The 26643-nt window shown below is 44.9% G+C and overlaps 2 protein-coding genes and 2 long non-coding RNA genes across 9 annotated transcripts in view; 3 read left to right on the top strand and 1 right to left on the bottom strand.

The window, feature by feature from the left end:
- Positions 1-4635: 4635 nt before the first annotated feature.
- LOC113014917 (uncharacterized) lies at positions 4636-8364 on the bottom strand. The gene is made up of 5 exons (XR_013903279.1): positions 7872-8364; positions 7559-7702; positions 7314-7461; positions 6703-7197; positions 4636-6605 (listed from the first exon to the last, which is right to left on the bottom strand). It is a non-coding gene; the product is annotated as an uncharacterized LOC113014917 (long non-coding RNA).
- Positions 8365-10089: 1725 nt separating this feature from the next.
- Positions 10090-26643, top strand: part of LOC113018990 (myelin-oligodendrocyte glycoprotein-like) — a 30648-nt gene continuing 14094 nt past the window's right edge. For 2 of the 6 annotated variants that reach the window (XR_013906293.1, XM_080298722.1), the window contains exon 1: positions 10095-10353. Coding sequence is in view for 2 of the 6 variants with exons in the window: in XM_080298722.1 (XP_080154848.1) it covers positions 10257-10353 (97 nt within the window). In the remaining 4 variants the exon portion in view is untranslated. Of the gene's footprint in view, positions 10354-18601; positions 19012-19682; positions 20043-20612; positions 20691-20777; positions 20882-21077; positions 21239-21360; positions 22253-26643 lie in introns of those variants that run through there. The other 4 variants (XR_013906296.1, XR_013906295.1, XR_013906294.1 and 1 more) reach the window with 4 other exon arrangements.
- On the top strand, positions 10561-11207 carry LOC145425576 (uncharacterized). Its single transcript, XR_013906297.1, has 2 exons — positions 10561-10764; positions 11092-11207. It is a non-coding gene; the product is annotated as an uncharacterized LOC145425576 (long non-coding RNA).
- LOC145426292 (uncharacterized) lies at positions 11393-18828 on the top strand. Its single transcript, XM_080299937.1, has 2 exons — positions 11393-17254; positions 17582-18828. The coding sequence occupies exon 1, from the start codon at positions 11393-11395 to the stop codon at positions 16985-16987; it is 5595 nt and encodes a 1864-aa protein (XP_080156063.1). The 3' UTR covers positions 16988-17254; positions 17582-18828.

Below are 26643 nucleotides of genomic sequence, written 5' to 3'. Positions count from 1 at the left end.
TCTCTAAATAAATAAAAATAGCAATTAGTTTTAAAATAAAACACCAGCTAGGGCTGGGTATCGTCACTGATTTCTAGAATCGATTCAATTCCGATTCACAAGGTCCCGAATCGATTCGATCCACGATTCGATTTAATTCGATTCAATTCGATTTAAATCTGGGAAATTTTGACAGTCAGAGATATAATTCAGATCAGGACATTTACATATTTTTGTATCTATAAAAAGGAAGCTGACACTCTCAAGACTTTATCCAAGGTGTGAGCATCACAGCAGATGCCTTTGTGTCAAAGTAGCTGAAGATAAAACACAGAAAAACATGTAGGTGATTTTCCTGGCCTGGGATTTTATAAAAATATTCTGCAGTACATCAAAAACGAAAGAAAACCATTAATTAATCAACATTACCTCTTACGTTACAGCGGTTTTATTAGAGACACGGCTAAACATTTTGCATTTTGAATAATTTTAAAAAGTTTGAATTTGTTCAGTATTGAACAGCAGAAATGAGGTTTTCTTTTCGGAAGAATGTAAAAGGGAAAAAAACAGCGGCCGACAGCGCTGTAAGCAACAGTAGACTTGTGTAACAAGCAAGCGAATAATGAAGAAAGCGAAACTGTTCGAGAAAGAAGGGGGGGGAGGGGGGGAGGGAGAGAGGGAGAGAGAGAGCTGCGCATCGCAATGGAAGCAAAACAGTAAAAGAGTGAATTCATGACGATGTTTATGTGAAGCGTTTGGATCTTCTTTTGCTGCTGGTTCGGTCAATATTGTTTGGAGAGAGATCAAACTAACAGCTTTAGAATCAGCGCATAAAGGGCGTGAACACAAAGCGCGGACCCGGATCAGCGAGCTGTCGGCTTTCAGCCGCGACTGTGAGAAAGGCGACATCTAACTGATTCTGATCCGCGGGTCGCGCTGTGTGTTTAAGTCTATGTGCAGAATCCCTGTACCTGCTCTCATTTACTGTTTGGTGGTTCTTGAAATTTTGTGAGATGTCACCAGAGATTCTGGCATTTCAGACAAAATAAATTTATATTAAAAAATCGATTCAGGATTTTAATGAATCGATTTTACGTTATCCAAGCCAGAATCGATTTTAATTGATGAATCGATTATAAAAACCCACCCCTAACACCAGCTTCCTGACTTAAGAATTTTTTTCTCCTGTCCTAATTTTTTTTTGGCTCACTAAAGTGAGCTGATTCTGCCTTGTAAAATGCCATGTGAAACACAGTAAAACAAATAATTTACAAAACATACATTACATCAAATGTTTAATTTATTATTAACAAATTGTATTCTACATGGAATTCACCAACAGTATACTGGGATGTATTATGTAAGCCAAGGATAATTTTGTGTGATTGGTTTTACAACTTAGAATGACAAACATTGGATTGAGAGTATGAGTGGGATAAAACTCCTGAAGCATCTGTTTAAATTATCAGTGCATTTATTAATGGTGCTCCATAAATAAACCAAAACAATGTTGTTTTGTGCATAACAAAAAGCTCACAATTGTGCAGTCAAAATGTAAAATAAAAGATGCTGAGCATAATAACAAAGACAGAGTTTGCAGCTGCTCTGTTTCCAAGTTCTACTGCGCAACTGACAGCCTGGAGTTTGAAATCCTCTTTGTAACCGTGTCTCTTACAGGTGCCATTTATGGTCCTTACACACATAATATGGTAATATTACGTTGAAGCAGAGTAGTATCACTCTGCGAGGCTCCTCGGTAGCCGTAATGCTCCAACAATCCATCAAGCAGTGCAGCTTCATAGCTTACCAAAGTCGTACCAAAACATTTTTTGACATATTTTTTTAAGCTGTGTACCACATAAAATTGGTTCGAGGTCAGGAAGCACAACCAGAATTCATACATAAGGCAGACTGTCGATTTTTGAGATGAAAGGATTTTAGGCCGTGCGTCAACGCGTTAGCCCGGTTAGCTCACTAACGCCACCCAGCCCCACGCACGGGGTGATCCGCGGTAACTAGTCAACGGAGATTTGCCCCGTTAATGCAGTTATGGCATTAACTTTACGCTGACAGCACTAAAATAGTAATCTTCAAATGTTTTCTTTTTACCGACCAGCTCCTCTTTGATAGCTGCCGTGTCCATCTTGTCGTTGCCTGCAGGTGAAGCGATGGGGGAGGGGGAGTTGTGTTCAGTGAAGGAGAGAGGCGGAGTAACACAGCGTAGAGACAAAAGTGGACGAAAGAGAGGCAAACTTGCGGCTCCACGAGTATAATTATAATGTAACATAGACTACATCGATATAAACGATATTGTCACATCTCATATTTCATTTAGTGGAGCTCGTTGGCCATGAGGACTCCACCACCCCATTCACACAGAAACTAAAGCACACATTTTATTGGCTAAATGTGATTCGAACAAATTAAACGACACGGCAGCAGGTGCCCCCGAACTTTATTTTATTTTATTTTATTTTATTTAAATAGCGGCGGGGGGTTGCTGCCGTTGGTCATGAGTGAGCCAGCCTATTTTGTTTCATTAGGTGGTATGGCGGCCACAGACTGCACTTCATGAAATACGCATAGGGGGTGTCGCGGAGGCTTGTCAGATATGAGCGCGCCTCTTTAGTAGCGAAGTTTGTCGGATTTTCATTGTTTTGTGACATGGCACGTAGTTTGTGACATGGAATCTTAAATGATATAGTAAACACATACCCATAAGCCACAAGGCTTCTTAGCCAAGAAAGTAATGCTATGCTAAGTTTCGGAAAAATACGAAGAACTTCAGTTGTGATATTTCTAACAGACAAATTGAGACTGTTCAAACATATACTGTCTGATATAATAAAAGAAACATTACTTGCCTTTAGAAACTTGAGATGAACGATCTATTCAGCTCCTGGTATAAAAAGCCTCACGTTCTCATTAAGGTAGACGGGCAGGTGGCTTTCAGTTCTTGCAAAAGCGCAAAGTAGACCCCGTAGCATCCAAAAATATGAGATGCGCATGTGTACTCAGGCACAGAAAGGCGCCAACAGCTTCAACTCATGTAAAACTTGAATTCATTCATTTTGCCAGCAATAAATTTCATCTGAGACCAACTTTTGCTCCAAAACGTTAAATGATTAGTTGAAACCCTTAATGTATTTGAGTTTATGGGCCTAACCCTAACCCACTGAGGTTTATTTCACTCTAATAGTCTTGGATTATCCAGGCCGACTGCGGTGAGATTAGTTTCCAGTAGAGGCAGTGGCCAAAAGTAGTGGTTGCTACATGCAGTCTGTAGGAAACACGTGTGCTGTAAGAAGAAGTGAGAGTAAAACTCAAACTTTGCTGCCATTAATACATCATCTGCTTCCAGTGAAGCACAAACAGCTGCAGAAACAGGATGTTCGTGTTGTTGGAGCTTCTGTGGAGCTAATCAATGTTGTTATTGAGAATTCATCCATTTAATTAATGTCACAGAAACTCAGAAGTACGAGTCCTGATTTTCTTTTAGATATATTAAACATAATGGTAGCACTTTATATTAATGCCACACTATTAAGCATAAATAAGGTATTTAAAACGTGGTTAATTCGTCATTTATATATTATTACTCGTCTTTGGTATGTTATTAATAAATATATTATTATGACTCTGATTATGGTTGTTATTAGCAGTGATGTAATACATGGTGTATACAAATAAAATATCTGTATTGACTATAAGGAGGAGTGCAGTGCTGCCAGCACCAGTTTAACCAGCAGAGCTTCCATTGTTCTCTGCACTGACATGTCTGAGCATTTATACTGGCAGGTGGAGGATGTTACATCATCACAACATTGTAAACAGCGTTGAATCTTTGCTGCAGCTTTGATCTCACAGAGAAATGATCAAACTCACCTTCTGTATCTAACAGATTATTGGATTGATTAAAACAGTCATATATCCAAGTTAGTCTCTGGATGCTGTGCTACATACTGCTGAGTCATTAATGACACGACACGTTGTGTCAACATGACTTTCATGTTTTTCTATTATGAAGGTTCAGAGTTGCTTACTTTAGCAGAGTGAAGCTGACCCCCCACCCACTTGAAACGTAAAGGCAAATAGGCGGAGCGGTTAGTGCTACGTTTGTGCAGATTTGTGCAGGTAAAATTAGCGTTTGTGCTGCTACGGTTTCCGAGATATTAAACTTTATTTTATAGGTCATTCAAAGGTCACCATCCCCCCAGACTGCTCCAAAACAAACCAATATGGTCTACTTTTTTAGTGCTACGTTTGTGCTGATTTGTGCAGGTAAAATTAGCGTTTGTGCTGCTACAGTATCTGAGATATTAAAAGTTATATTTTTTGCTGATGACATCACCATCCCCCCAGACTGCTCCAAAACGGGCCAAAAGGGTCTACTTTTTTAGTGCTACGTTTGTGCTGATTTGTGCAGGTAAAATTAGCGTTTGTGCTGCTATGATTTGAGATATCCTGTTATGGTTTACTGCTGAAAAATGTATTTTTCAAATGACCTTTCACTTTGTGTGTTCACTTGTTCAATAAAGTTCTGTTAAAAAAACCCTCTTGTTGTATTTAATAAGCTAAATTTGTAATAAGTGTATTTTTTTTTTAAACTTCAATTTCTTTACTTCAATCACTTTTTGTTCATAAAACCACGATGCAAATGCTTGAGTATTTATTTTTTTTAGAGTGGATTAAAAAAACTTTATTGAAAACTACATTTGAACATTTTACACTCCCATGAACACTTTTTGAGAAACGAACAAGCTAGCAGTCTTTTGCATCAAATACACATTTTCTGGCAGAAAAAACTATTTTTTGGCATTACTGTGTCTGAAGGATTCTTAGAACAGCGTTCATCTGATTTCTGAACAAGGTAAGCTTACATTTAAAATACTGAGGTTTTAGTTACTGAGTTAATACATGATATAGCTAACTGTCTGGATCAAAAGGATTTTTTTTTCAATGTTAAACATTTTCAAAAATGTCCAAGAAAAAAGTTTCTAAAGCACTTTAAATCATGTAGCACACTGGACTAAAGTGCTGTACAGTACATGGGTTAAATACTCAGACTCAATTTAATAAACTCACAAATTCAATAGCTCCATCTTAAAAACAATAATTCCACAAAATATGAAAGTGTAGATTAGTGGAGAACTTGGGGGAGGGGTTGCTCCTGGCTGTATATATAGTTCAGAAATCACATTTTGCTCCATCATAATCAGTGTGTTGTTTTTTTTTAGATGCCTCGAAAGCCATCTGTAGACAAGGTTTCCATTTTTGCAGTTCTTTGCAATTCAAAAGAGGCCATAGTCCAAAATGGCAAAATAGCCACTCCAGCTGCATCAGTCTGGAAAGAGCTGAGTCAGCAGCTAGAAGACAAGATGTCAGCAAAGGCCCTGTACACTTTTGTGAAGCTAAATAGACACAACATCTGGTCAGCTTTGGAAATCAGTGATCAGGAAAGTAATAGTGAAGGAGAGTTAGATTCACATTGCATTTCTCCTGGACAAGAAAACTGTCAAGCTTTTGAACTAGAAGTCCCTTTTGAGGACTGGGTTAAATTTATTCCTGAAAAGGTTGAATACAATGACAAGTTTTCTCCTACCCAAAAAAGGGAATACACAATTTTGAAACCTGGCACTTGGACTCATATCATCAACGATCTTATATGGAAGAAGATCAAAAATACATGTACACTTGTGTTCCGTAGAGCAAAGGTCCATCCAACTGTCACCAATAAATATCTGGACATCAGAGGCGACTGTAAGGAGTGTCATGGCCAGTTAGAAATGTCATGTGACAGACAGCCAGCAATTAATAGTCCAATGGTGCTCCAGTGTTTCATGAGAAATACAGATTTCTCCCTGCACACTGGCCACTCCAAGCGGTTCATGTCTGGAAACCTGCGTGAACAGATCGCTAAAGAGCTGTGTGAGGGCAGAATGGAACCAGCTGTATGGAGGTCAGCGAGGGCAGCAGATCTGATGGATGTTGGAGATCCTGAGCCAAGCCACCTTCCAAATTTGGCCGCTCTGCGAAAAGCCAAACAAGAGAGAAAAGACTTGGAATTAGGAGATAAGGACCCCATTGCATCTCTGCAATTGTTAAAATATAGTGTTCCTCACAGTGGTAGCATCCGAGATATTGGACTGGACAAGTTTTTCTGTCACTACTGGAGTCAAACACAGATGCATGTTTATAAGACATTGTCAAAAAAATCTCCCCCAACTGTGTGTTTTGATGCAACCGGTTCAGTTGTGAAAAAACTGCTGAGACCAAATGGCAAATCTGGCCATATCTTCCTTTATCAAGGTATTCTGAAAGAAAACAATTGCCCCAGTGTCCCAGTGGTGCAAATGCTGTCAGAGAAACATGATGTTAATGCCATCGCAAACTGGTTGACAGAATGGATTCGTGCAGGTGCACCTGTGCCAAAGGAAGCTGTGAGTGACTTTTCTCTGGCAATTCTGGGAGCTCTGGTCAAGGCTTTCACTCCTCATCCTGATCTGAAGTCATACCTTAATGAATGCTTTCATGTCCTTCTTGGAACCCAGTCTGCCAAACTCCCCCCTTGTTATATCAGGGTTGATGTTGCGCACTGCATCAAGATGATATGCCAGTGGGACTGCCTGAAGAAGAAAACACATCGTGTTAAAGATTTCTTTGTCAGGTCATTAGCAAAACTTCTTCAGTCTCAATGTTTGGACCATGCAAAACAGCTCCTACATGCTATCACTGTTGTGGCCCTCAGTGAGGCAGAAGGTGATGACAGTTCTGGAGCCCCTCTTCCTTCAGAAAGGTGCAAGAAATACTTGAAAGCCCAAATTGCTCAAGACTCCATCATCATTCCAGATGAACAGACGGAGGAAAGTGAGAGAGTGGATTCAGTGGATGAGATCCAGACTGACCTACGACAGTGGGTAACAGAAATATGTGAGGAGAGCAGGTCACTTGCTGCAGCAAACGGGGATAGAGATAATATTCACTTCCTCCCTGAGATCATTCCTCATATAATAAGACTGGCAAGTTACTTGCCACTCTGGACAGGAATAATGGTCCCTCTCTTCCAAAGCACCAGCATCACAGCAAGTTCAGCCACTGTTGAAGCTGAGTTCAAAAACATAAAACATGGCCTTTTCAAACATGACAACTTGCCTCTTCGAGTCGATCGCTTCATTGCTCGTCATCTTTCATTCATCGAGGGAAATATGCGGATTTGTTCTGCAAAAGAAAAGGTCAAAGATGAGCCAACAGTGGGATCACTGAAAGTCACAGATGCCAATTCTGGATCCATGACGACTCACAATGCAGAAGACAAAATAAAAATGGATGCTCACCCATTTGTGGGATCTGATGCTGCCACAAACATTCTTCCGGCTGATGGGGATGCAGTTGAGAACTGGAGGGGCCTAGCTGTTCCACCCAAAAAAAGGAAGAGGACTTCCTACCTCTCTTCATGTACCGAATGGCTCCATGCAGATGAAACTTTTGGGGCCAAAAGAGTGAAAGTGGGATTATTAAAAAATGGAAACCTCCATCAGCCTATTAGATTAGGGGAATCGACAATCTCTGTGCTCAATACCTGTGCATTTGATGCATTTTTTCAGTGCTTATGTTGTGCCTTCTGTGACAGCTCCACATTTCAAAATGCTGTTCTGAAAGACAGTGAAAACCCAGTCCTGCAGCTGGTGAAAGCCATTGCCACAGATGGTGTGACCCAACAAACCTACAGGAGGAGAGCAGAGCTGCTTAGTGTAATGTTTGAAGCTGTCTCGTTGAGGTCTGCTGCGATCCAAATCGATGCTCAGTGCAATATCTCCGCTGTAATTGCTAAGACAATGAGGAACATCTCAAGTGTTTATTTTACCAAACACTGCTCCTCACAGCACTGCTACCTCAGCAAAGGGATGACAAGGGAAGTGCCATTTGTTTCTCCTGCCATCTCTGTCCTCAAAGAGTCTGGTATGGCTCATCTTGGCACGGCTGTGGAAGCAGGACTTGGCCTACCTGAGTCTACCTGCCTCAGGCCACTGTCCAATCCATCTCTGTGTCCATCAGAATTCAAAACAGAAGACAGCACCACAGGAAATGAGCTCTGTGCAGGGACAGTTACTCACAGCTACAACATTGGAGATATCGTGTGGATTGATACTGACCTTGCAAACCAAACAGAATTTCCACTGAATGAATTTCCCTCCAACCTGGTTCTCCAAGGAAAGTCGTTCACTTTGAGGGCATTAATTGCTTTCCATGGAAAGATGACCACTGATAGTTTGGGGCATTACACTGCATACTGCAGGAGAGCTCCATGTGTGGGAGTGCTATGACGACCTGGGAAATGGAGTGACAGGAGCATCTGAAAAGAAAAAAATACAACCCCATGCTGTGTTATACACAGTATAATGAGTGCTGCCTGCATTTTTCTGTTTTATTTGGTTCATTACAGTTACATGTGTTCAAATGGCTAGTGTGTGTTATCAGTAAGTTCAGTTTTGCACATAAAGTTAAAGTTCTAAATTAAAAATCTTTTAACACTCTTTTCTTTGTCAGTCTGATGTATATTTGCTTTTACACACCCAGTCACCTTCACCCGTAGCCTTGAAAGTACCCGTTCCATTTTTCTGTCAATAATTTTTCTGTATTTGTTTTGTGTTTACCTGGTGGCTTAAGTCAGGGGTCAGCATCCTTTTCATTTCAAAGGGCCCCTTTTCCCCCTGCTGCTACAAAACCTGTCTAGAGCCTAAAAAAAGAAAGAGCCTATAAATATCTAGAAAATGAGTTGTTGTATCGTGTAAGCTATGGAAATGTAAATAAAAATGCTTATTTTTAGATTTGATAAGACAATGAATCATCAAAGCTTTATAACGGAAAAAAGTATTTGTTAAAATGAAGCCAGCTACGTGAGTCCTTTCCATAATAATTGAAAATTAGGAAAGATGGGCAACCAACTTGAAAATTACAGTAAACAGATTTGAACCTAAGAAACATTAAATCACTTTTAAAAGCCTTGTACATTCAGTGAATAGTCAATGCAGATATTTCATTAAAAAAAAAAACTGTTAACAGAACCCTTTCTTGTTGTCTTTATAATAAAAAAATGACTTACTTGGTCTTGTAAGAGCCACAGTGGAGGGGCCGGAGAGCCACATGTTGCTTTAGAGCCGCAGGTTGAAGATCCCTCGCCTGGGTGCTGTGGAATATTCAGTTTTCTACACGTAGGTAACAACCTATCAAAGCAAACACTTCATTTTTTCTGAGACAGCTACATTAATAATAATGAACATATATAATTCAAAACAAAATCATAGAGGCCAACTGGGTATGTAAAAAATAATAATAATTTAGGTATACGTGAATCACTTCACATGAAACTCAGTTTTGCCACAGAAAAAATAAAAACTTTAGCCTACCTTGTGTACGTTTCTGCACTAGTAACAAAAGAAATATCAACCTTTCCGCTGAATAAATTGTGTTCCTAAAGTGTAAACTAATAAAAGTTAATATGCAGCAAGCCTAGAAAAAGTGCAAAACTCCACAGCTGCTGAAACTCACTGCCACAGACACTGGTGTTATACAGCATAGGCCGTGATAATTAAAATCATTATATCTCAGATACTGTAGCAGCACAAATGCTAATTTTACCTGCACAAATCAGCACAAACGTAGCACTAAAAAAGTAGACCATTTTGGTTTGTTTTGGAGCAGTCTGGGGGGATGGTGACCTTTGAATGACCTATAAAATAAAGTTTAATATCTCGGAAACCGTAGCAGCACAAACGCTAATTTTACCTGCACAAATCTGCACAAACGTAGCACTAACCGCTCCGCCTATTTGCCTTTACGTTTCAAGTGGGTGGGGGGTCAGCTTCACTCTGCTGCTTAAGCAACCTGACAGGTCGGCTTGTTTTTATTTGTTATCAGTGAGACACATTATAATGTCTGAGTCTTCAAACTGAACAGAAAGTGAGACCAAGCAGACTAGTTACAAACTGAGACTCGGAGTTTCTAAGTGATCCAAGTAGTAATTTCGGTGATGCGACAAAGCGCGACAGACAGGTTTCACTGTGGGGTTTCCCCTGCGTAATCACATCACGGGACTTCATAACCATCTAGGGCTCAGTTACACCGCTCCGTAGGCGGAGACTTAGAGTTATTTTTAAACAGCGAGTGAGCCTCGCAACTCATTCATTCAATTCGCTCGAAGCAGGCAGGGACTGATCGGACTGCAGCTTTCCAAAAAACTCGCTTCAGTCAGAAAACGGAACTTTTAATCATCGATCATGTCTCTGAACAACTTCTACTTTAAGGACTCTTCCTTTTTCTCACTCCGGACTTTTCTCCTGTGCTCGGCTTTGTCCGTCTGGACTCCCGTACAAGGTAAGCCGACGTGTCCCGCTTTAGCTGCGTGTTAGTGCAGATTACAGTGAATTTTAATGAAAAACTGGCGGATGTGAATAAGCTGAAATGACTGTTATCAGCTGTGCTGTGTTGTCCGTCACTAACAGTGTGACAGCTGTCAGTGAGTTACTTTAAAACCGGAAGAAGCTTAAAACGAGAAGATTGTCAGACAGGTTCTGACTGTGTACAAAAGGCCCCGTAGTTATGGGTTTATTCTGTTCAGTTGTTAGTTCACCTGTAGTTTTTAGAGTGGCCAGTAGAGGTCACCCCACCGCTTTGTATGAGAGACTATGTCCAGGGAGAGACGTGGGCAAAGCACCTGAGCTTTTCTGCTCCAGATTACTGGCAGAGAATTGGTTATCCCGTGAGAAGTGTGCGTTAATGAGCAACGTAAGTTGGTGATGTGTGAGGATGTGATAATAAGATGTGTTTGGGACTGTAACCAAGGTTAGGGGGGAAATGATTATGTTTCTGTCTGTGCCGCTAGCGGGTGCTAAGCTAAGCTAAGCTAAGATAACTTTCCTGCCGTGTGGTTGGGTATAGCTGTGTACCTGGTTAGCTCTCTCAGGGGGTCTACGTGTGAGTCGTGGGTAATATATGGCCTATGGTATTAAAGGGGATGTTGGTTTATTTCCTGCCTGTGTTTATGTTGATGTACTCTGGAGATATTGTTGTGAACACTTTAGTAACGTAGCATTTTCTTTCTGTTCCGTTCAGAGACCACACACACACACACATCCATGCCCACGCACCTAAACCTGTATGCAATACCTGCTCCTCTGACAACCTCTGTTACCTTCAACTGTGTGAAGTCAATACAAGAGTCTGCACTATCCTCGGTGTCTTCATTGTCTCCCTTCTGAACATTCATCCGGGCCTTGAGCAGTGTTCTGGCCGACACTCCGGGGAGTGGTAGCTGCAAACCTGAACTAGCACCTTACAGTCCTTCCAGTACAAGCTATCTACCCAACATTAATGGTCCTTCGAGCCGGATGTAAGCTGCTTCTACCCTAACAAGATGGATGATATTCAGAACTTCTCAGCTCTTGGTGCGCGCCCACGGCGTAATGTACGGCGTCCCCTCCGCTATGAAGCTTATGAGACTGACTTTCCCGGGCTTGGTGCAGGTTACCAGGAGGAAAGTGAGACAGGAGGCGACACCCGTTCTTCCCACCATCCTCCGTCTGACCCCTCTGATGACCGCTCACACGGTCATGTCACACCACTGAGAGCAGAATTAGAAGATATACAACGTGAAAGGTTCCTGTTCCAGCAGTCACATGACCAGATGAAAGCTGGGCTGGCTAATGTCCAGGCCCTTCATGCTAGTTTGCTGCAGTTGTTGGACCGTGTAGAGAGTCTGCAGCTCAGTCCACCGCCCAGAGCCCCTGCTGTTCATCTCCAGCCACCCCCTGCTGAAGAGGAAGAGGACTGGCCTCCACCACCTCCTCCTGTTGTGTTCAAGGAGGAGTCTGTCTCCAGCCAGGGTCCAGTTGCGGACCGCATCGATACGATGCTGAAAGAGCTCCAGGATCTGAAGAGGGAGTCTATGGCTGCACAGGAGAGTCAGATCATCCCCCCACATGAATCTAGGCCAGGTTTTACTTCTCCTCAGCCAAGGATCACCTACCCTCCAGCGCCGCCTCCGAGAGCACACCCCCCTCCATTGCAACCACTGCCAACTCCATCCCCGTCCTCATCTACTCCTTTCTTGACCTACAGGGGGCCTCGTCCAAGCATTCCCAAGCTCTCACGCCGTGATCCTGGGGAATTTGCTCGTCTAAAGATGGCGCTAGAGAACTTATTGCCCCCGGAGAGTTCAGAGCTTTTCAGGTACCAAGTCTTGTTAGATCATCTACACCTGGAGGAAGCAAAGTTGATAGCGGACGCTTACCTCCATTCTGCCACGCCCTTCAGTGACACTATGAACGCTCTTAACGACAGGCTTGGGCAGCCCCACCAGCTTGCCCTGAGAAGAATTGCTGCTGTCATGGACTCACCTGACATCCGCCGAGGGGATGCAGCCGCATTTGAGCGATTCTCTCTCCACATCCAGTCGCTCGTGGGCATGCTGAAGACTTTAGGCCCTGATGGGGAGGTTGAACTCCAGTGTGGCTCCCATGTGGCTCGACTCCTTAGTAAGCTTCCTTCAGAGCAAAGAGCTGATTTCCGTCGGTGCATGTACAACCATTCTGGTCAGGCTTACACCCTGGATGACCTGGCTACCTGGTTAAAGTACGAATCCTGGTGTCAGGACTATGACGGCTTGCCCACCCCAGCGATCACCAGAGAGAAGCCTGATGTCAGACCAAGCAGACGCTCTGTTGCGGTCCTTCACAGTGCAGAGAGCTCACCCAGGTCACCAGGTACCACTCCAAACAAAGCTAGGCAGCAACCCTACTGCGCCTTTTGCGATAACCGTGCCCATCACCTGAGTCAGTGTCAGGAGGTCATCAAACTGAGTCGCGAACAACTCACAGACTGGATAAAGACTAACAAGAGGTGCTGGCGTTGCGCACGCTCCCATCAGGCAGCACAGTGTACCCTCAAGAAACCCTGCAGCCTGTGTCAGGGTCGTCATCTGCAGGTCCTTCACGACGTGAATTCGAAGTTCTTAAAGCCACATGGCTCAGTGTCTGCTCCCCCACGAGAAGGTGAGAATCCTACGGGCGTCCTGTACCTCGATCGTCCTACAGAGAGCGGCCAAGTCCTGTTAAAGGTTGTCCCAGTCATCCTTCACCATAATGGCAAGACTTTGAGCACTCACGCAGTTTTGGATGATGGGTCAGAGAGGACTATGCTGCTACCCACCGCTGCCCAGAAGCTTGACCTTCAAGGCATCCCAGAGACACTTCCATTGCGCACTATCAGGCAAGATGTGCAAACTCTGCAAGGATCATGTGTCTCATTCGAGATCTCCCCTGGTGGCAAACCTAAGCTGAAGTACAAAGTCCGCAACGCCTTCACCGCCACCCGTATCGACCTAGCCGAGCACAGCTACCCGGTGGAGTCCTTGCAGCGGAAGTATAGACACCTCCGAGGCCTGCCTCTCCAGTCCTTCAAGAAGGTCAAACCTCTCCTTCTGATTGGCAGTGACCACCCACAGCTCATCACTCCAACTGAAGCTGTCCGTCTTGGTCCACCGGGTGGTCCCGCCGCTATGCGCACCAGGTTAGGGTGGACACTACAGGGTCCCTCCAGCCTTATAGGTTCCTCTTCGCTGCCACAACAGTGCCTCTTCACGACCGCCATTCCTCCCCAGGTGAGTGAGCTACTCAAACATGTAGAGAAGTTATGGCAGGTAGATGTTGTCCCGGTGCCAGAAGGCAAGGTGGTTACCCGTTCAAGAGAAGATAACTATGCAGTTAGCCTGCTAGAGCAGAAGACAGTTCGTGTAGATGTCGAGGGCATCCAACGCTATGCCACCCCCCTCCTTCGCCGCGAGAACATGCCACACCTTAAAGCTAGCCCTAACGCTGTCGTTCCCAGTTTGAGAAGTGTGGAGAGAAGGCTCCAGAAAGATCCAGAACGAGCTAAGGTCTACCGGGCAGAGATAGAGAAGTTGGTCCAGGCCGGTTCGGTGGTTAAGGTGCCCCCCTCTGAGGTTGCTCATGCAGATGAGTCATGGTACATCCCTCACCACCTTGTTAGCCACAATGGCAAAGATCGCCTTGTGTTTAACTGTTCGTTCCAGTTCCAAGGCCAAGCCCTCAACGAACATCTTCTACCTGGGCCCACCCTGAGCGCATCGCTCCTTGGTGTCCTCCTTCGCTTTCGAGAGCATGCTGTAGCCATCAGTGGTGACATTAAAGGTATGTTCCACCAGATTCGCCTTCTTCCCGAAGATCGTTCCCTCCTGCGGTTTGTGTGGCGGGATCTACACCCCGAGGAACCGGTGGCCGTTTATGAATGGCAGGTCCTCCCCTTCGGTACAACTTGCAGCCCATGCTGTGCAACCTTTGCTCTGCAGCGCCACGCCAGGGACCACACGGAAGGAGATGATCCGCTACGTCACTCTGTGGGACAGTGCTTCTATGTTGATAACCTTCTCCAGAGCGTGCCGACCCCTGAAGAAGCCCGGGACCTAGTGGACAGGCTAAGAGCCCTCCTGTCTTCTGCTGGATTTGTCCTTCGCCAGTGGGCCAGTAATGAACCCAGCACCATTGGCCACCTACCTGAAGACCTCAGATCCACAAGTGCAGAACTTTGGCTCACTCAAGACAAATCAGACACCTCTGAGCCAACTCTGGGCCTTAGCTGGCACTTCCCCACGGACACCTTGGGTTACAGACACCGCAAAATCAGTTATGGCGCCCCCACTATGCGGAATATTTATAAGGTTCTCGCAAGCCAATACGACCCACTGGGCTTTATCCTACCGTACACCACCCGAGCCAAGATGCTGGTGAGGCGCCTTTGGGATCAACAGAGGGGATGGGATGACCCGCAGCTTCCGCCAGAACTACTCCAGCAGTGGAAAACCTGGGAAGAGGAATTGCCGTTCCTTGCACAAGTCCTGCTTCCTCGCCCGTATCTCCCAAAGCACATCACGGAGTCAGTTAGTGAGAGAGAGATTCACATATTCTGTGATGCGTCAGAGCAGGCTTATGGCGCAGTGGCCTACATGAGAACAGTGACAGGTGATGGCAGCTCACATCTAGCCTTCCTGATGGCTCGCTCCCGTGTTGCCCCTAAACGCATTCTCTCCATGCCCAGACTTGAGCTGTGTGGTGCCCTCTCCGGAGCTCATCTTTCCCGTCTCCTTAAAAATGAGCTCACTCTGGACATAAAGAGAATAGTGCTGTGGTCTGACTCCACAACTGTACTCACCTGGTTGAGGTCCCAGTCATGCCACTTCAAGGTCTTCGTTGGCACCCGCGTGGCTGAGATCCAGGAATTAACTCACTCGCACACTTGGCGCTATGTGGACTCAGCCCAGAACCCCGCAGATGATATAACCCGGGGGAAGTCCCTTCTCGAGCTCACCAGACCCAATAGATGGAGTCAAGGGCCTCCTTTCCTGCTCCTAGGTCCGGAACAGTGGCCTCCAGAGCCAAGTGGCACCCTGGCTGAGCCTCCAGGCCCATCTGAGCTCCGTAAAGAGACCTTTTGTGGATTTTCTACCACCTTTGACCCCGCCACTTCGAACTTCAGCAAATATGACACCTGGACACAGCTGCTGGAAGCGGCTATTACGCAGTTGCATGGGGCGGCCAGAGGCGGTGGAACTTCATCGGCTTATGACTATGTTCGAGCAGAGATGGATGTCCTGAGAGAAGCTCAACAGGAGAGCTTCCCTGAGGAGTATCGACTCCTTAAGCAGGGGAAATCCATCAGTCGCAGCAGTCGTCTCCTTGCACTATCCCCTGAGTTCGACCACGAGAATGAGGTCATCCGTGTAGGTGGACGTCTTCGCCGCTCTGAAGATCTCGCCTTTACCAGCTCCCATCCTTTAGTTTTGGATCCGACACATCCAGTCACCCGCCTGTTCATCCAGGACGTCGACAGTCGCCTGCGCCATCCAGGGCCAGAGAGGGTCTTTGCGGAGATTCGGCGCACTCATTGGATCCTGAGAGGCCGGGAAGCAGTTAGGCGTTTTCAAAGGACCTGTCTTGAGTGCCGCAGATGGAGAGCTCGACCAACTGTTCCCAAGATGGCGGACCTGCCAGTTGCGCGCCTCCGCCTTTACAAACCTGCCTTTTATTCGACAGGCGTGGACTGTTTTGGACCCTTTGAGGTCAAAATCGGGCGCCGTGTGGAGAAGAGGTGGGGCATCATCTTTAAGTGCCTAACTATCAGAGCGGTCCACCTTGATGTCCTAACCTCCATCGATACGGATGCCTTCCTAATGGCACTTCGACGTTTCATTGCCAGGAGAGGAACTCCAGCTGAGCTGTACTCGGACCAAGGGACCAACTTCCGTGGGGGAGAAAGGGAACTCCGAGCAGCTTTTGCAGCCATGACCTCTGACCTGCAGAAGCTCCTGGCTCCCCATAAGATCGTCTTCCACTTCAATCCACCAGCGGCTCCTCATTTCGGGGGAGTGTGGGAGCGGGAGATTAGGTCTGTCAAGACGGCACTCTACACTACAGTAGGATCCCAACCCCTTCAAGAAGAGGTCCTCCACACGGTCCTTGTGGAGGTGGAGGGCATCTTGAACTCCAAACCACTAGGTTATGTCCCGTCTGACATCAGTGATCCTGATCCAGTGACCCCCAACTGCTTTCTGATGGGGCGGCCTGACGGAGCACTTCCTCAAGTGGCTTACCCCAGAGAAGAGCTCCTGAGTCGCCGGAGGTGGAAGCACTCCCAGGTGCTGGCTGACCACTTCTGGTCTCGATTCGTCCGGCTGTACCTTCCAAGCCTGCAGCTTCGGCAGAAATGGCGGTCATCCCCCGCAGATGTCACAGAAGGTTCGGTGGTGATGATCGTAGATCCTCAGCTGCCTCGTGCTTCCTGGCTCGTGGGCTGCATCTCCAAAGTCCACCCCAGTCCCGACGGGCACATCAGGTCTGCTGACATCAAGGTGAAGGACCGGACCTTCACCCGACCTGTGGCGAGGCTGGTGGTGCTGCCTGCCCTCCCGGACGAAGGCAAAGGACAATCACCGTAACTTTGTTTGTAAAATTGCCTTTTGTTGTGAGCAAATGTACTTCATACATTTGGGGGCGGCTGTACAAAAGGCCCCGTAGTTATGGGTTTATTCTGTTCAGTTGTTAGTTCACCTGTAGTTTTTAGAGTGGCCAGTAGAGGTCACCCCACCGCTTTGTATGAGAGACTATGTCCAGGGAGAGACGTGGGCAAAGCACCTGAGCTTTTCTGCTCCAGATTACTGGCAGAGAATTGGTTATCCCGTGAGAAGTGTGCGTTAATGAGCAACGTAAGTTGGTGATGTGTGAGGATGTGATAATAAGATGTGTTTGGGACTGTAACCAAGGTTAGGGGGGAAATGATTATGTTTCTGTCTGTGCCGCTAGCGGGTGCTAAGCTAAGCTAAGCTAAGATAACTTTCCTGCCGTGTGGTTGGGTATAGCTGTGTACCTGGTTAGCTCTCTCAGGGGGTCTACGTGTGAGTCGTGGGTAATATATGGCCTATGGTATTAAAGGGGATGTTGGTTTATTTCCTGCCTGTGTTTATGTTGATGTACTCTGGAGATATTGTTGTGAACACTTTAGTAACGTAGCATTTTCTTTCTGTTCCGTTCAGAGACCACACACACACACACATCCATGCCCACGCACCTAAACCTGTATGCAATACCTGCTCCTCTGACAACCTCTGTTACCTTCAACTGTGTGAAGTCAATACAAGAGTCTGCACTATCCTCGGTGTCTTCATTGTCTCCCTTCTGAACATTCATCCGGGCCTTGAGCAGTGTTCTGGCCGACACTCCGGGGAGTGGTAGCTGCAAACCTGAACTAGCACCTTACAGTCCTTCCAGTACAAGCTATCTACCCAACAGACTGTGTGAGGTTTGTTTATAACAGACACGATGGCGATGATTCACCGAGCAGGTCTACGACGCGGTTATAAGTCGTGTGTTTGTCAGAGGGGAGAAAGACAGTTACTACAGCTCACCGAATGTTGTGTTTTTGTAAAGTGATTGCTTTACTAAACGTACAAGCTTTTAACTGATAATTAGGCATTGGCAGTGACGATCACAGCGACCCTAGGTCGATCTGATCTCAAAGACAAGAAGGTCACAACAAAAACTCCAAACAGGGATGATGCAGAGAAGAGTTGGACTGTTTTCTCACCATTTGTTGGAGTCGTGTCCTGAGGATCTGGAGTTTGCAGCGGCGTCTCTGTCGTTGAGGTTTTAGCAAAGTTTGAATCTAAAAGACAAAACAGTCAAAATCTGTTATTAAAATTAGGCTGAAAGTTTGTATTGAGAAAAAAAACAACTTTGAGTTTGGAACCACAAACATCAACAAAACAAATCTTCTCACCGACTATGTTGACATAAGAAGAGAAAATGCTCAATTATGGAGACAGGCAAATGGTTCATTTATGTTTGATGTGTGGTTTCCATTTGTGTGGCTGTTAATAAAGTTAGCGCGCTCTAGGGGGCGTATGCGTTCATCAAAATGGCCGAAGGCTGATGTTTGTTTATTCCTCCCTAAATATCGTCGGTGAAGTTTGCCATACACGTCAGATTTTCCTGCGCATTTTCATACCTCTGCAGACTACAAGTTCAACAACAGCAGCTTTCACTCTGCTCTGCAGCTTGGGGATGAAACATCTGTATCTGCCGTTGTCTTCCTCCGACACGTTCAGGATCTTCAGTGAAATGTTCCCGTGTTTCATGTCGTCCATGAACAGCTCCGTCCTCCTGAAGTACGAGGCCATCTTCATGTCGGGGACCTGTTTTTATTTTATTTTTTATTTTATTTTCTTTATCCCAAAAATAGTCAAATATACAGTTAAATAAAAGTGTAATGTAATTTGAAGCATGTCTGTGTCTTGAAACGTAAGTTTTTGTTTATTTATTTTTTCCATCTGCAGCCTGAATGTGAAAATGAAGAAGAAGCAGCTTTTGATCTTCACAGACTGTTAAGAAGACGTCATCATGGATGTCATGCCTTTCTTCATGGTCCCACTATCGACTCTCATCCTCCACTTGGGTTCAGTTAAAGGTAAATATGGTTTTCGGAAGGAAAAACTCCATTTTAACAGGAAGAAACTCCTTCAGAACCAGGCAGGAGAGCAGCGATCAGCAAACAAAATGCAGAGACAAGCAATGGAAAATTATGAAACTTAGCTGGATATTAAAATTCCAAGTTCCTCTGTGCTCTCCAGGTGGGCTGGCTGTAGCTCAGGAGGTAGAGCAGGTCCTCGATCAATCGGAAGTAGAATCTGCAAAATATGCCAGATATTCTTGGACACGATATTAACCTTGAGTTGCTCTCCGATGCATCCATCGAAGTGTGAATGTTCGAGTACAAAAGTGCTGTATAAGAAGTAAATGCAAATCCAATGTTAAAACCTCCTATGCTTTATGGTTTGGAGATGGTGTTGCTGACAAGAAACAGGAGGCAGAGCTGAAGAAGCTCAGATTTTCATTTGATGTGATCAGAATGGAAAAGATCAGAAATGAGTCTGAGGGACGGCTCAGGTTTGAAGATGAAGTTAGAGAGGCAAACCTGAGATGGTTTAGACGTGTGCAGAGGAGAGACAGTGGATCACTGGATCTTGTAAGATGTTGCTGCCAAGCAGGAGGATGTATTTAGTGCATTGGACACAAAATGTTGGAAACTTCTGATGTTGTATAAAGTTGTGTGTCTGCTCCTCTCTGTCTCCTCAACAGGATCATTTGTAGTGGATGTGACACAGAGCTCCTATCAGGCAGAGGAGAACAACAACATCACACTGGAGTGGACGTTCACCACCAAAGCAGACACGTCCCTCTCAGCACTGAAGGTCTTCTGTATCCTGAATAATGGCCATAAATACTGGACTTTTTATCATCTTTATTATGGTGTCGAGTTCTCAGAGGATCAGGACAAAAAGTTTTCAGGACGAGTCCAGAGTGACAAAGACGCCCTCAGAGAAGGACGACTCAGACTCCAGCTGTCCAGACTCAGGACTGAGGACTCGGGTCTGTACCTGTGTGAGGTGGACACAGGTTATGGCCGCGGCTACAACAGCTGCAGACTCACCGTCTCTGGTAAGACAATTCATTTATACACATGTGATCACTGTGATCTTAGTCTGGAACCTGAGATAAGAATGTACTTATAAATCTAACATTGTGTCAAACACTTGCCTTCTTTTTGTTAACAATCTAAAAAAAAGAAGAGTTTTGTCTCTTTGATAGTTTCCACAGCTGTACTGAGGGTTAAACATCCACTCATCTTCATGTTCTTGAATGCGATGGTAATTTGGGGCATTTAATGGTTTCTTTCGTGTTTGTCTTTGATGATTAAACAATAGCTGGGCACAAGTTTGAGTTTATTTGGATCTTCAGTAAACAAACTGTACAAAGACTCAAAGATCTGTTTGATCTGTAAGAAAAAGATCAGCTTGTTGTTGTGTGACTGCAAGTTTGTGCCATCACTGTGTGAACTGCTTAAAATGTGACAATAATTTAAAAAGAAATTCATGTTGACATCCTGTTAACCTTTTTATTGACTTAAAATTAACTGAATGTCATTTAAAGACATTTCACCACTCTGTTTCTTACGTCTTATATTTTTATCAACTGATTATGTCTCAACTGATTTTTGTGGTTTTCTAGATCCAAACTTTGCTAAAACCTCGACGATAGAGACGTCGCTGCTAACTCTAGATCATCAGGACACGACTCCAGCAAATGGTGAGAAAACAGTCCAACTTTACTCTGCATCATTCCTGTTTGGGTTTTTGTGGTGACCTTGTTGTTTTTGTTTTTCTATTTCCGCAGGTCGATCCAGGGTTCCTGTGGTCGTCACTGTCATCGCTTTTATAATCGTTATAGCTGTTGCTGGTCTTGCTGTACATTTTTCCTGCCAACATCAGAATCGAACTGTAAGAAAGAAAGAAACAAACATGTTGTTGCTTCTTGTGCCGTCAGACTGACTCATTATCCTCCTTCTGTCAACAGAAGCATCCAGAGGATGATGAGACACAAAAACAACCACTACCAGTCTAGCTGCCTTGCTCAAAGGAACATTGGTGTTAATGAAACTGAGGGTTTTTTCTTTTATCTTTGCTGGATCTTCAGTCAGGTTGGGAGTTCAAACCTGCAACCACAGGGAGACAGTCAGGCCCAGCTGAGATCATCATATTGACTCTTCTAAAATTTAATCTACACTAAAACTTTGCAGCTCTGAGATGCAGCTGAACCCTCCAAACTGCAACAGCACGTTGAAACAGTGAGAATCGGTGAGAAACCAGTCCAACTTGTCTCTGCATCGTTTCAGTTTGTATAAGTTTTTGTGGTAATCTTGGGTTGTGTGTGTGTGTGTGTGGGTTTTATTTTATTTTTTTTAATTTTACATCAGCAGGTCTGTCCAGGGTCAACCTGTTCCTGATAATTTCCACCTCGGTTGTCGCTGCTCTTGCTGCATATTTTTCTCAACGCCTTCATCAGGAACTCAAAGCAAGTCTGACGCAGACAAACACGGACATGTTGTGCTGTCAGACTGACTTCAGACTGATTTATTGTTTTGTTCGTCTTTGATGTGTGAAGTTGCCTTTTTTTGCTTTTGCTCGTCTGTATAAACTTTGTTGTGCCATCAGTGATCTCATTACATAACTTGTGTTTTATTACTATTGTATTTTATTCATTTATTGTTTTTATTTATTTTCTGTTTCTTTTGCAGTCAAACTCTTTTTGTTGTGGCACTGAATGAAAGTTCTGTGTTTGAATTTTTTGAACATGTGTTGTGTTTCAGGGATATTTAAATGCACTACAGGCGTATTCAGCTGAAGTAATATGCATATGGATATTCATTTTAATACAATAAGAGAGCTCATCTTACTGTTGTTTCTTTCCCCAAAATGTTCTTTACTAAACAGTAAATGGTCAGCATGATGGTCCATGTGTGTTAGTGGTTAGTAGCTACTGTTGCCTCACAGCAAAGAGGTTGCTGGTTGAGAAACGTGCTTCTTGAGTTCATTAGTTATTCTAAATTGTGAGAAAACTAAAGTGCTCAGATTAAAGTGTTGCATGAAGACAAAATCTGATTTGTGGTTAGAAACACTTTGAGTGGGCAGTAAGACTGAAATCAAAGCTCATGTGATCCACCTGAGCTGCCACTTTTGTTTTGTGTTCTAACTGTTAATGCTTAATTAATACTGATTATTATGAATGATAGTTATAAGACAGCAGTGAAGACAGAGTTTAACTGCTGTAATGGTTTTACATGGTCATAGAATAAATTATAACTGAATGTTTTTCACATTTGATCAAATATATTTAAATCATCATAGGGCTATGTTATGTACGCCACAGGTAGGCTGCATGTTTGTCCTGCGATTCTTTCTTTTTTGGGACATTTGAGTTGTATAGTGACACATTTGTGGTCCCAGTGTGGTCGTCTTATTCCTTTTTGACTCCAGAAAGATTAGACTGGAAGAGAGCATAGATCTACTAAGACCAGAGGAACGAGCTCTGTCGCTGTTTGTTCAGCGTTTACTTTCCTTGCTGAATAAGGAAGGCGTTCCCTCTGATTGCTCATGAAAAGGAATGAACTAGTCTCATAAAGAACTCCTATTGTTTCAGAACCTACGGCACAATAGTGTCTCCAAGTGAAGAATGCAGATAGTTATTGCGTGACACAGTTTGTTCATGACTTTTGAACTAGACTCTCCAGCAATAAACCTGCTGTGTTATATTTAGGCTCAGATAATATTTAAAGGCGCTGCTTGAATGTGCCAAAGTGTGATTCTGAATCTTCTCTGCTGAGCTCTGAAACAGACGTTGCAGGATCAAGATGAGTAGGCCACAGGAAACGCACAGGGAATCATTTTTTTCAAAATAAAACAATCTGCAGAGAGTAAATGTTCCACCTCTGAAACCATTCAGGTGATTTACAACTGTACAAAGAACAACATGAAACTAATGACAGTGTTTGGCCTACAACAGTAACTTTATTTAGCCTAATTACATTTGGCCCGCGAAGCCATACCAAATTACTATTAGAGCTGACCTACTGGTATTATACAGCTTTATTTATATATTTATATATACAGTGGGGCAAAAAAGTATTTAGTCAGCCACCGATTGTGCAAGTTCCCCCACTTAAAATGATGACAGAGGTCAGTAATTTGCACCAGAGGTACACTTCAACTGTGAGAGACAGAATGTGAAAGAAAAATCCATGAACCCACATGGTAGGATTTGTAAAGACTTTATTCGTAAATTAGGGTGGAAAATAAGTATTTGGTCACCTCAAACAAGGAAGATCTCTGGCTCTCACAGACCTGTAACGTCTTCTGTAAGAAGCTTTTCTGTCCCCCACTCGTTACCTGTATAAATGGCACCTGTTTGAACTCATCATCTGTATAAAAGACACCTGTCCACAGCCTCAAACAGTCAGACTCCAAACTCCGCCATGGCAAAGACCAAAGAGCTTTCGAAGGACACCAAGAAAAGTATTGTAGACCTGCACCAGACTGGGAAGAGTGAATCTACAATAGGCAAGCAGCTTGGTGTGAAAAAAATCAACTGTGGGAGCAATCATCAGAAAATGGAAGACATACAAGACCACTGATAATCTCCCACGATCTGGGGCTCCACGCAAGATCTCATCCCGTGGGGTCAAAATGATCATGAGAACGGTGAGCAAAGATCCCAGAAGCACACGGGGGGACCTGGTGAATGACCTGCAGAGAGCTGGGACCAAAGTAACAAAGGTCACCATCAGTAACACACTACAACGGCAGGGAATCAAATCCCGCAGTGCCAGACGTGTTCCGCTGCTGAAGCCAGTGCATGTCCAGGCCCGTCTGAAGTTTGCCAGAGAGCACATGGATGATACAGCAGAGGATTGGGAGAATGTCATGTGGTCAGATGAAACCAAAGTAGAACTTTTTGGTATAAACTCAACTCGTTGTGTTTGGAGGAAGAAGAATTCTGAGTTGCATCCCAAGAACACCATACCTACTGTGAAGCATGGGGGTGGAAACATCATGCTATGGGGCTGTTTTTCTGCCAAGGGGACAGGACGACTGATCCGTGTTAAGGACAGAATGAATGGGGCCATGTATCGTGAGATTTTGAGCCAAAACCTCCTTCCATCAGTGAGAACTTTGAAGATGAAACGAGGCTGGGTCTTCCAACATGACAATGATCCAAAACACACCGCCCGGGCAACAAAGGAGTGGCTCCGTAAGAAGCATTTGAAAGTCCTGGAGTGGCCTAGCCAGTCTCTAGACCTCAACCCCATAGAAAAGCTGTGGCGGGAGTTGAAAGTCCGTGTTGCTCGGCGACAGCCCCAAAACATCACTGCTCTCGAGAAGATCTGCATGGAGGAATGGGCCAAAATACCAGCTACTGTGTGTGCAAACCTGGTAAAGACCTATAGTAAACATTTGACCTCTGTTATTGCCAACAAAGGTTATGTTACAAAGTATTGAGTTGTATTTTTGTTATTGACCAAATACTTATTTTCCACCCTGATTTACGAATAAATTCTTTACAAATCCTACCATGTGGATTCATGGATTTTTTTTTTTTCACATTTTGTCTCTCACAGTTGAAGTGTACCTCTGTCATCATTTTAGGTGGGGGAACTTGCACAATCGGTGGCTGACTAAATACTTTTTTGGCCCACTGTATATATAAAACACCCAGCACGCCCCTGCGGGCGGTTTATCCTTCAAGCTCGGGTCCTCTACCAGAGGCCTGGGAACTTGAGGGTCCTGCGCAGTATCTTAGCTGTTCCCAGGACTGCGCTCTTCTGGACAGAGATTTCCGATGTTGTTCCCGGGATCTGCTGGAGCCACTCGCCTAGCTTGGGAGTCACCGCACCTAGTGCTCCGATTACCACGGGGACCACCGTTACCTTCACCCTCCACATCCTCTCGAGCTCTTCTCTGAGCCCTTGGTATTTCTCCAGCTTCTCGTGTTCCTTCTTCCTGATATTGCTGTCATTCGGAACCGCTACATCGATCACTACGGCCGTCTTCTTCTGTTTGTCTACCACCACTATGTCCGGTTGGTTAGCCACCACCATTTTGTCCGTCTATCTGGAAGTCCCACAGGATCTTAGCTCGGTCATTCTCCACCACCCTCGGGGGCATCTCCCATTTTGACCTCGGGACTTCCAGGTTATACTTGGCACAGATGTTCCTGTACACTATGCCAGCCACTTGGTTATGGCGTTCCATGTATGCCTTGCCTGCTAGCATCTTGCACCCTGCTGTTATGTGCTGGATTGTCTCAGGGGCATCTTTACACAGCCTGCACCTGGGGTCTTGCCTGGTGTGATAGACCCCAGCCTCTATGGATCTTGTGCTCAGAGCTTGTTCTTGTGCTGCCATGATTAGTACCTCTGTGCTGTCTTTCAGTCCAGCTTTGTCCAGCCACTGGTAGGATTTCTGGATATCAGCCACCTCCTCTATCTGCCGGTGGTACATACCGTGCAGGGGCCTGTCCTTCCATGATGGTTCCTCGTCTCCCTCCTCTTTCTTGGGTTTCTGCTGCCTGAGGTATTCACTGAGCACTCGGTCAGTTGGGGCCATCTTCCCAATGTATTCTTGGATGTTCCTTGTCTCATCCTGGACTGTGGTGCTGACACTCACCAGTCCCCGGCCCCCTTCCTTCCGCTTAGCGTACAGCCTCAGGGTGCTGGACTTGGGGTGAAACCCTCCATGCATGGTAAGGAGCTTTCTTGTCTTTATGTCAGTGGCTTCTATCTCCTCCTTTGGCCAGCCTATTACCCCAGCAGGGTACCTGATCACGGGCAGGGCGTACGTGTTGATGGCCCGGATCTTGTTCTTACCATTCAGCTGACTCCTCAGGACTTGCCTGACCCTCTGCAGTTACTTGGTGGTTGCAGCTTTTCTAGCAGCCTCTTCATGGTTCCCATTCGCCTGCGGGATCCCCAGGTACTTGTAACTGTCCTCTATGTCTGCAATGTTGCCTTCTGGTAGTTCAATCCCCTCAGTTCTGACTACTTTCCCTCTCTTTGTTACCATCCGACTACACTTCTCCAGTCCGAACGACATTCGAATGTCATTGCTGTATAGTCTGGTAGTGTGGATCAGTGAATCGATGTCTCGTTCACTCTTGGCATACAGCTTGATGTCATCCATGTACAGGAGGTGGCTGACAACTGCTCCGTTCCGTAGTCGGTATCCGTAGCCAGTCTTGTTAATGATCTCACTGAGGGGGTTCAGGCCTATGCAGAACAGCAGTGGGGACAGAGCATCTCCTTGGTAGATCCCGCACTTGATGGTGACTTGTGCTATGGGCTTGGAGTTGGCCTCTAGTGTTGTACGCCACATCCCCATTGAGTTCCTGATGAAGGCTCTTAGGGTCCCATTGATCTTGTAGAATTCTAAGCATTCCAGTATCCAGCTGTGGGGCATTGAGTCATAGGCCTTCTTGTAATCAATCCAGGCAGTGCACAGGTTGGTCAGTCTGGTCTTGCAGTCTCGGCTGACTGTTCTGTCTACCAGTAGCTGGTGTTTTGCGCCTCTGGTATTTTTGCCAATTCCTTTCTGTGTCCCGCTCATGTATTGACCCATGTGCCTGTTCATCTTAGCCGATATGATGCCTGACAGGAGCTTCCATGTAGTACTGAGGCAGGTTATTGGTCGGTAGTTGGAGGGGACCGGTC

Source organism: Astatotilapia calliptera, chromosome 3 (assembly GCF_964374335.1).
Source record: "Astatotilapia calliptera chromosome 3, fAstCal68.1, whole genome shotgun sequence".
NCBI lineage: Eukaryota > Metazoa > Chordata > Actinopteri > Cichliformes > Cichlidae > Astatotilapia > Astatotilapia calliptera.
The sequence above is the reverse complement of the archived record's forward strand: the minus strand, read 5'-3'. Positions and strand labels throughout refer to the sequence as shown.